Raw genomic sequence first — 10,985 nt, 5'->3', positions numbered from 1 at the left:
ATTCCGTGCATTATTTGAATTTGAATGATCTGAACAGATGAAAATGACAAACCCCACATCCCCATTTTATCAACAGCTTGGATTTACTGAGTTTTATAGAGCTTTAGAAGAGACAACAGTAGTTTAAAAGTGAAGAAACAAAGACTGTTATTTATTATCTACATGGTACATTCACACATTGTTTATAAGGTTTACTGTCTGGTTATGACTGAAAATAATCTTTGATTTGCTGATGTTATTTTAATATCAGATTAGAGTGTTGACTAGTGTTTTGAATTAATTGTAGTTTTAGGGAACGTTTTAGTAATTTGATATTTTTATTAGTGTCTCCGTATGTCTGTGGTTGTGGTTGTTTTTTTTTACTTATTTTTTTGACCTGTGGAAAAGGCTGGCGGATCTCCATGTAACTTTACACCCGTGGTGAGTGGAGACGGCCTGTGTGCTGTCAGAGGAGACAAAGATATCAACACAAATCTTCAAATACAATACATGTTCATTGGGAAAATGTAAAAGCAATGCAAAGACAGGACAAACTGGCTGACACCTAATGGCTCTTAGAAGTACAACAACATACCTTTAAATAAATGATGCTCTTCAGAAAATCATCTGATTTGTCTGTTTGGAGAAAAATGTTGCTCTTCCACCTTCATCTCATTACTTTCTCCTGAAATATAGTTCCTCCCCATTCCCCATGTTGGCATGCCGTCTGCTGTCCTGGAGGAGAGGCTGTATATTCATAATTTTTAAACTCTGTTACTGTTTTTAATAGGCCTACAGCATTTTTTTTTAAAAAATAAGGGTGCTGGGTGTTAGTTGACAGCCCTGTGCACCAGTATATTAACTTTGTTTACTTCTGTTCATAGATCCCTAGCATGGCTATCCTGTGTTGCTGTATGTGTTGTCAATGTGTTTGTTTTCAGAAGTATCCACAAGTGCCAAACTATGTGTCTTCAATATCATTTTGTTTTAAAAATAACAACGTATAATGACACTTATGTATGAAGCTAGTGTGAAGTCTTCTTAATTTGTTTGTGCATTACAGATTCAACACGACACACATCTGTAGCTTACACTGTGAGCTCAGAGCACTTTATCAATTTTGTCTCTGTGTCTATTATGAGGACATCTGACACTAAAGAAAGGACTTGTAACTAAATATTTCATCACAGGATAACTGCTGTATCACATTTAAATCGTATATCAAGTGAAAAATGAGTCTGATTTCATTGGATTTAAACATAAGACTTACATCATTTGAGTAGTTTGTAGCCAACAGATGACTCATGGACATTATCTTGTGCAATTCTAGAATCTTTTCTTATCTGTTATTCAAATTTGGGTACTTGTTTTTTCGATCTAAAAACTCAAAAAGCTTAATTATTAGCCAAGAGCAGCTCTATAAAGATAAGAAGCACAGTTACTGTAGACCGTCACTCTTCTCTTCAGCACAAGAGAAACCGTCATGGCTTTATTTCAGCTTTTCTTCATCTCGATCTTAAGTTCCTGCGTGGCACAGGATGAGGATATCATGACTCCCGTGGTGAACATCTACTCTGAGCTCAAGGAGCTTAAAGCTACAGTTGACGTGCTGACAGTGGATCTGAACACTGCTAAAAATGAACTCGCAGAGCAGAAAAGTTTGATTCAGGATCTGCAGAAACAGATTAAAGGTACATTCTCTGCTTTGTTTCACATTAATGTGCATGATTGAACTTTGAACTTACGTTCGTAACCACAGAAACTACATAGCAATGTAAGGCAAGGAAATTAGCATTTGCTAACTCTGGTACAAAACATCTCTTCGTAAGATGAATGTATTTTGTACAATGTCCCTGACAAATAAACTGAAACTGAAACTGATGTTTTGCAACCACTTTAGAATTATGCATTGCATTTTCTAGATTTATTTACTGCTTATTTTTTTCTCCCTTCACAGAGAGTCCTAAAGTGGCATTCACTGCATCCATGTCAAGTACAGAGGATACACACCGAGGGCCTTTCAGTTCAGAGACCAAGCTCATCTTTGATAAAGTCCTGACCAACATTGGCAATGCATATGACCCTGTCACAGGTTCTTATGATTTGAAAATAAAAATTAATTTGATTCAATTTTAAACATGGTTTAATTTGTAGTATTGAGATCTTTGCTTGTGTGTCTTTTGCAGGAGTGTTTAAAGCACCTGTTAAAGGTGTGTATTACTTCAGGTACTCAGGCTCCGCGTTTTCCTCCCATGATATGGGTCTGAGCATCTTTAAAGGCACGGCACGATTCGTGTCGTCATATGAATATAATTCTGGTGAGCGCAACGACCAAATGTCGAATGGAGCCGTGATGGAGCTGGATGTTGGCGAGGAGGTTCACATGAGGCTGTGGGTCAGAACCTGGATCTTTGTGGATCCACGGTACAACTATTCCACTTTCACAGGATACCTGCTTTACCCACTCGACTCTACTTCAGTATAGTTTGCAAGTGTGAATCATTTCATAAAATGTCAAAAAGAACTGTTTAAATGTCCTGAAAACATAGATTATGTTTCTTTGTTGCGTTAATCATGCATCCATGTAATTAAAGGTCACTGTTTCAGATATACAGACAAAAACAAGAGTCCTACTTTACTCTTCTGTGGAACATACATTTTCATTCAGACACATTACATTGATGTCCAAATGGGGACTTATCATAGACTTTTTTATTGTTATTTTCAATTGTGTATGTTACTAGATGGCAAACTTAACGATGGTAACCTAACAAATGTGATGTCAAAGAACAGTTATGTAAATCCATGCACATAAAACACTAGTTACATATTTTGTGTTAAATAAAAAAACTAAGCTTGGTTGAGATTACTGTATTCGTGACACAGAGAAAGTAAGTTTAATCTTAAATTTAAAAAAAAACTAGAAACTGAATACCAATGAATGAATGGCAGAAAAAAAAGATTGTTGAATTTAATTCAAGGAGCAATCTCCAATTTAAATATAAAAAATTTGGCAAAAAAACAAAATTTGGCATAAAGCTTCAGAGATTGCTGTATTAATTTAACCAACTAAGTGATCAACAAAATTGAAAGCCAATTGATTGATCCAATGAGCCAATGCATGTTCATAAGTGTGAGATTTCAATGTGTTTTTGTTGAAAAGCCCGGTTCAGATAAGATCAATTATATATGGCATTGGAATAATCTCAATCTTTACAGACTTTCAGTGAACTCTACATTATCTTGCTCATTAATATGTGTCTTTATAGTATAAATACAGTGTATTTTATTGTATATAAACAATATATGGTGAACCACCTGTTCAAATCATTTCTGACAGCATCTTTTGCCCCAAGCTGACATATATATATATATATATATATATATATATATATATATATATATATATATATATATATATATATATATATATATAATATATATATATATATATATATATATATATATTTATTTATTTATATTTTAAATGAGGTGGAGATAATACATAGATAATACACAGATAATGTATTTTTTTCTTATTGTCTTAGATGTGCTGGTAGTGGCAGCACACAGGCCGCTATGTGTGTGTTCGGGCCCGGTGTCACGCTCATGTTCTCCCAGCGTTCTGTTGTAGGATCAAAGCGGTGCACTGTTTTGGTATCATTGTAGTCTTCCTGGCAGTAACCTCCGATTATGTAGACCTTCCCCTCTAAGACCGCTGATGCTGACCCAACATGTGGCACTGGGAATGGCATAATGGCACTCCAGGAGTTGGCCACAGGGTCATAGACCTCACAGGCTAATTGATCTACCAGATGGCCATCAGTTTCACATGAAACCCCTCCAGCCACATATAAACGGTCACCTAGGGTCTCCATGCAGTGCAGAGCTCTCTCATGTGTCATTTCAGCCAGGGAAGTGGATCCTCGTTCTGGGTGGTAAAGGGTCATAGACGACAGGCATTGGTACTGACTGTTGAAGCCTCCTGACAGGAAGATTGTGCCGTTCCACACACTGGCCGCGTGACAGCATAGAGCGTGGTCTAATGGGTGGACAAAGCTGAAGTAGGAAAAAATTAAAAAGACAGCCATTAAATGAAGGACAACATCATTCACTTAGAATGGTTCTCAGTACGTATTGGGAACAGTTTGACTTGCACAGTGCATTTGCAAAAGTGTTGTTAAAAGTACCGACTTCTGTACCATTTGGAACAGAAATGTAAAAAATGTCATGATACCAGCATTTCCCGTGAGCGTTTTGAGCATTGTTCTTCAGCTGATGAGTTTTGAAGCATGGCTGCTGGTTGGAGCTGCTTTAAGCTGGTAACCAGCCAAGGACCAGCTTTACCCAGCTAAAACCAGCAGCCATGCTTGCAAACATAACTAACCAAAAAGCACAATGGCACATGAACACAATGGCCAATCAGAGGTGTTTAATAATTGTGGCGAGTGGGGTGGGGCCGAGGGACGTGGGAACAAGGAGTGAGGCCGGCAAATGATTGGGAAATCAGCGACACCTGCACCCCACCGCCGGTCTCGAGTCCCATGTAGGAGATGGAAGGATATAAAACTGGAGCGAAGACAGTGAAGGACGAGAGAGGACCAGGCCTGGGCTGTTGTTTATGTTTTGCTTTTTATTTGCGCGCATCAGTCGTCCGTGAGGGTGTTTTGTGTTTATTTTGAAATATTAAAGTTTCATTTGGATTGTGCGCCGGCTCCCGTCTCCTTCTTCCCGATGATTATGGAGATTTTATTATTACAATAATCCACTCAACGGCACTCTAAATGCTCATGAGACATACTCTATCAGTACATATGACAACACTTATTTGCTTTATGTTCTGTGAGGTTAAATGACGTTGTCAAGTAGGATATCAACTCTACATTGTATCAACATTGTTTGTTCTGCAGCAACATTCCTCTGGACCTTTATTAGAGTAAATGCCTATGACAACTTCATGTCAAGAATGATAGACACACAGTCTGTCCAATGGCTAATGTTTTTACTTTCCAGTTTTCAGCTCAACAAATTTTCCAGTTGTTGAGCTTACACAATACAATATATCTTATCAGAACAATTCCTGGTGACACAACTCTTGAAAATGTGCTTTGAAAATTAGATAAGGCATACAACCCACTGAATGGACTTTACTGTCTTGTATCTGTCCCTTACAACATGACTTTCATTTGCCTAATCTGACAAAGGTCCATAAACAAATAAAGTTTAAGTTAAGAGTTGGATTTAGGGTTTGGTTCTTAAACAACATTTATACTTGTGGGTAGTGTTAGGCCTGTGATTACGTTTTAGAACATAGTTCCAGGAAGAACAGCTGGCGTTGATCTAGAATCATGAATGCTTTTTACATTCTTCCTGAAATTGCAAATGTATTCCTTGTGCTACTCGTTTACTGTACTAACCTCCAAGAATCTGTGTTGGGGCAGTAAACCTCCACACTCTCCATATTGGCTTCTGAGTCCCTCTCTCCACCAATTGCATATATTTTGCCATTCAGGACCACTAGAGTGAAGCTGCCTCTTGTCTCATGCATATCGGCCAACCTTTGCCAAAAGTTTTGGATGGGATCGTATCTAGTTGAAAGATTGAAAAGGAGGTCCACAGTGTGAGAGCACAAACCTGGACAAGATCAGATTCAGTAGATGAGTCCTCATGTTAGATCTTACCTGTAGGTACAATTCATGGTATCAGCTTTGCCGTAATAATGCCGTCCGCCAACTACGTAAAGCTTGCCCCTCATTACCCCCACTCCATGACTGAACCTTGGTTTCTCAGGTAAAGTTCCCAGCATTCTCCACTCTATTTTCTTCACCAATCCAACGTGGTTCTGCAAGGAATTGCTAAACCAAATATCCCTACACAGTCTACGTTTGTCAAAATTATCAGTGATCCTCTCACCCCCAACCAAGACTAGAGTCTCTTTAGGCATATAGGACCTGAAATTTGACTGAGCATCTGAAGAATTGGAACAGAACTCCTCAAGGAGAGAATTGTATAGTCTTTTGGCACCAATTCTTGGCAAAGATGTTATGGACTTGACTTCTTTGAACTCCTTAAAGGTCATGAGGGGAAACTGAATGGTTCCCATCAGCTCCCTGGCAAGTTTGAGCCGTTTTCTGGGAGAGGCTTCAATCCAACACATGACTGCTTTGAACACGGGCAACTCCGAGGGAACACAGAGAGAATCACTTCGAAGGTACTTCTTTAGTTTCTCCACAGATAGATCTTTGAACTTTGGAGTGATGGACACGTCTTGAAAGTGCCTCAAGACAAAGTCATCGGCCAGTGCAAGTAAGCCCGCCATCCCATAGGCCTCTGCAAAAGATGCTACGTCTAGGCAGCTATAAGCATCTATTTCTTGTTGCAGGAAGCTAAGGCACAGTGAAAAGGCAGTCTGGAACTGGAATTGCAGAGATGTACAGGTGAGATCAAACACACAGTTCCATCCGAGAGCAAGAGCCCCGCTGTAGGTGTAGTGCAGGAGGGCTTCAAACTTGGTGGCCCCGACTAACAGAAGTGACACCAATTCCTGTTGGCTTTCCTTCATCCCGCTGGTAAACATGCCTCTAAAGTAGTCACTGCTGGCAGCCAGGAGTGCTCTGTGAGCTTTATAAAGGTGGGACATACATAAAACTTACAATACATACATACAGCACATAAACAAGTTTTTCAAACACAGAGGGCACTAAATTAATACTAAAGCTAGAGTATAAAAGTTTAACTTGATGCATAGGAAACTCAATCTTTTGCCATATTTCCTAATCTCTTACCATGAAACACTCTTCCTTCCGCTTCAAGCTCCACGTCACATCCCATTCTCTGTGTCCACATCTGTCTGATTTGTTGTAGACTAATCTTTAAATGTTCCTCAGCAGAAATCTCTTTTCTGTCCACTTTCTTTCCTCTTGCCTCGTCCTCCTCTCTCTCTTCCTCCTCTTTGCAGAGTTCTAGAATTCTCGGAGCTTCCAGGCTGACAGCTGCAGACCAAACCCATTCTATATTGCCTTTGTTCAGCATGCCGATGTTCCCTGTATAGGCGAACTCCACCACTGCTGCCAACCCTAAACCATGAACCCTGGGACCCATATACAATGAGATATATTGCTCTTGTTTGGGTTTCTGTCTGACTCTTGTCTGTATAAGGTTACTGACCGCAGCCAAGACAAAGGAATGAACCTGGAATTGGTATCCATCCTCTGTGAAGAGGGTCAAGTCAGTGAGGACCGAGTACAACATCATGTTCTCAAGAGCCTGGAAGACTGCTCCTGGGTACGCCGGATCAGAGTATAGCTTCTTGGGATACATGCCACAATCCTCATCTTCAGAATCTTCAAAACTGCTACTTCCATCATATTCATGATCATCTTCTTCTTCATCCTCCTCCTCCAGCTTTTGATTTATCAGTTCTTGTTCTGAGCTGGAGTCCGTCATGTGCTGCTCTTCATCTCTAAATTTTAAACCTCCAAATGTTAAGTCTTTTTTAGAACCACCAATGTCACCAGTACTGAAGGAGGCAGTAGCAAAAGAGTCATTTTCATTGTCTTTGTCGTATTTATCATAATCTTTATCAGTGCTTTTATAATTTTGTGCACATATAGCATTAAAACTGTCACCATTTGCAGAAGTAACAGGTAAACTCCTAATATATTCTTTATTGCCATTAATGTCAACATGTTTATTATATCCACTATTGTCCCCATTGACTTCATCATTATTTGTAAGTGAAGCAACTAAACATTCACTGATTATGGACATAACAGGTGAACTATTACTTTGTTCTTCATTGTTATTTTTGTCATCTTTTTTATCCACGTCCTCTTTATCATCATTTGTGCATGCAGCTATTAAACAATAACCATTTTCAGGCATAACAGAATAACTTATAATAAATTCATTGTTGTCATGTTCATTGTTATCCTCTTCATAAATGGTTTTATCATTACTTATAGTTGAATTGACAAACCTGTCACTGTTTGCAGATGCAACTGGTGGACTTTTACTATATGTTTCATCAGCATTTATGGCCTCATATTTATCAGCATCTTCATTTCCAGACTTTTCATTATTTGTGCATGCATCAATGAAACCATCACTGTTTGCAGACGCAGCAGGAAAACTAACACTATATGCTTTATCATCATGTTTATCAGCATCATCACCGGCATTAATTGTAAAAACATTCACTAAGTTATCAGAAACAGAACAACTATTACTGGATACTGCATCAGTGTTATTGTTGTTGTCATATTTATTGACATCCTTTTCTTCACTGACTTTATCATTACACATTGCTAAAAAACTGTCACTGTTTGCCGTCATAAAAGGAAAACCAACACTACATCCTTCATCATCATCAACAGTCTTCTCACTTCCCCATGCATTTACTTGCTGCTCCTTTGGATCCTCTTTTTCTGTCCACTCATCTTGCTCCCCTGGATTCTCTTCACACTCCTCTTCACTCACATTTATCCTTCCAGTGTCACTGCTTGAATTTTCATCCTCTCTTGATCTCCCCGATCTTCTCCACTCTTTCTGAAGACACTGCTGATTTATTGCCATTGTGACTTAAGTTTACTCTCCTGACAGAAACTACCTTGTGTTCAAAAACCAGGGCAGGTTCTATCACATCTGTTTCCCAACTTGTTTTGATCTTGATCTTGTACTGTAGTCTGGTATGCGAAATAGATCAGTGTCTCATGAGGTCACACAAAACATAACACTATTTTTACCTCAAGCATTCAATAAGATCACATCTCATGTCATCTAAGAATGACCTGCTGACTATAATCCAGTCGCGCTATATCCATTCGAGTGTCTGGTGCTAAATAAATAAACAATTTATTTATTGCACAACTCTCTGTTTGTATGACTTGTCTGTGTGTATGAAATCAAATTGTTTCAATAATAATTTGAGGATGTGCTTTATCTGATAATCTGATGTTTTACAATCCTTTTGTTCTCAACTTATGATATCTTCTGATATATATATTTCTGGTCTAATTCCATAAAATTTAATTGTCCAAAAAAATGTTGGTCTGCCATTTCTTTTCAAATTATGTCTCTTATTTTTCAGCAACAGTTTCAATTGGTTTGGTTACTCAACAGAGTAAGCTAGGCTGTGAAAGCCATTTTTTGTCAGCTTTGAGAACATGTCTTCCAAACATAAAAGCACCTAATCCAACTTAAATGTTACGTTTGCTTCATTGTGCTGAAATCCACAGCACTCAGTCACACAACACACAAAACATATTGAAAGAAGTGACCTTTAGCACTGGTCCTGAACCAGTAACCTTTCCACAAACTCAAAACTGTGCTGGGATAATTTTAAAAGCGTGACTTCTTTATGGTCCTGCCCTTGACTCCATCTCTGGCTCAGTTCTGGGCCATAAGAAACTCTGGAGCGGGTGATGGGAGCATGTGATGCCTCGAGGCATTAGATTCTGATCGTGTCAGGAGAATCATGTTTCTCCTCCACAGCCTGGGAATGTTATTTGGGTCAAGGAGCCCAGAGAGACAAGCAATTTACAGACTTGACAATTGTTGTTGCAGTATGCTTTTGTAATTTGTTTTGTCTATGACGAAATGTTTAGAAGAATTAGGAGAAAAAGAAAACGTATTTATTCAATACAGTTGCTAAATTAACTTAAATAAAGCCTCAACAAGTGTTGACATTTTCCAACACCACAAGAGTAATGACTTTATGATCTACTTTGCTTCTAAAATCGATACTATTAGAGAGAAAATTGCAACCATTCAGCCGTCAGCTGCCGTATCATATCAGACAGTGCACTATAGACCCCCTGAGGAACAGTTCCACTCATTCTCTACTATAGGAGAGGAAGAATTGTATAAACTTGTTAAATCATCTAAACTTACAACATGTATGTTAGACCCTATACCATCTAAGCTCCTAAAAGAGGTGCTTCCAGAAGTCATAGGTCCTCTTCTGACTATTATTAATTCCTCATTGTCATTAGGATATGTCCCCAAAACCTTCAAACTGGCTGTTATTAAGCCTCTCATAAAAAAGCCACAACTTGACCCCAGAGAACTTGTTAATTACAGACCAATCTCAAATCTCCCTTTTCTGTCCAAGATACTAGAAAAGGTGGTATCCTCACAATTATATTCCTTCTTAGAGAAAAATGGTGTATGTGAGGATTTCCAGTCAGGATTTAGACCGTATCATAGTACTGAAACTGCTCTCCTTAGAGTTACAAATGATCTGCTCTTATCATCTGATCGTGGGTGTATCTCTCTATTAGTTTTATTGGATCTTAGTGCTGCGTTTGACACAATTGACCACAACATTCTTTTGCATAGACTTGAACACTTTGTTGACATCAGTGGAAGTGCAATAGAATGTTTTATTAAATTGTACTTATCTGACCACCATCAATTTGTAGCAGTGAATGAAGATGTATCAAATCGATCACAAGTGCAGTATGGAGTACCTCAAGGCTCAGTACTAGGGCCGCTACTCTTCATGATTTATATGTTACCCTTGGGAGATATCATCAGGAAACATGGTGTTAGCTTTCACTGTTATGCTGATGATCCTCAGCTCTCTGCGGCCCGGCAAAACATACCAATTTGAAAAACTAAAAGAAAGCATAGTAGATATAAAAAAATAAATTAAAAAAAAAAGGATAACAAGTTATTTTCTTACTGCTAAGTTCTGAAAACAGAAGTGTTAATTATAGTACATCTGCATTAATGACACACAATTATTTTCCTAATTAATGATGTACAGTTGCTTTGACACAATCTGTATATTTAAAAACACTATATACAGTAAGGTGACTTGACAAAATGATCTGGTTCTTTTTCAATTTGTTGTCAGTTCTGTTAGTTACTGTTTGAATATTCACAAACATTGTCATTTTGAGATCATATAAGGAAGTTAAAGTAATTAAACTGTTATAATATAGCGTGTCTATGTTCTTCTACATGCAAATATAGTCCAGCTCATGTGTACAGTAGCCTTCTCT

General features: G+C 38.2%; 2 protein-coding genes across 2 annotated transcripts; one reads left to right on the top strand and one right to left on the bottom strand.

Moving 5' to 3' along the window:
- The first annotated feature begins 1,435 nt into the window (after nucleotides 1-1,435).
- cbln11 (cerebellin 11) lies at nucleotides 1,436-2,838 on the top strand. The gene is made up of 3 exons (XM_052560406.1): nucleotides 1,436-1,670; nucleotides 1,937-2,071; nucleotides 2,166-2,838. The coding sequence occupies exons 1-3, from the start codon at nucleotides 1,463-1,465 to the stop codon at nucleotides 2,462-2,464; spliced, it is 642 nt and encodes a 213-aa protein (XP_052416366.1). The 5' UTR covers nucleotides 1,436-1,462; the 3' UTR covers nucleotides 2,465-2,838.
- Nucleotides 2,839-3,429: 591 nt separating this feature from the next.
- Nucleotides 3,430-8,779, bottom strand: LOC127961363 (kelch-like protein 13). Its single transcript, XM_052560445.1, has 4 exons — nucleotides 6,765-8,779; nucleotides 5,661-6,600; nucleotides 5,397-5,567; nucleotides 3,430-4,038 (listed from the first exon to the last, which is right to left on the bottom strand). Exons 1-4 carry the CDS (start codon nucleotides 8,551-8,553, stop codon nucleotides 3,516-3,518), a joined length of 3,423 nt encoding a protein of 1,140 aa, XP_052416405.1. The 5' UTR covers nucleotides 8,554-8,779; the 3' UTR covers nucleotides 3,430-3,515.
- Between the last annotated feature and the right edge of the window lie 2,206 nt (nucleotides 8,780-10,985).

This window comes from Carassius gibelio, chromosome B7 (assembly GCF_023724105.1).
Source record: "Carassius gibelio isolate Cgi1373 ecotype wild population from Czech Republic chromosome B7, carGib1.2-hapl.c, whole genome shotgun sequence".
NCBI classification, from domain to species: Eukaryota; Metazoa; Chordata; class Actinopteri; order Cypriniformes; family Cyprinidae; genus Carassius; species Carassius gibelio.
Note: the sequence above shows the minus strand (reverse complement) of the source record. Positions and strands in the feature narration are given on the sequence as shown.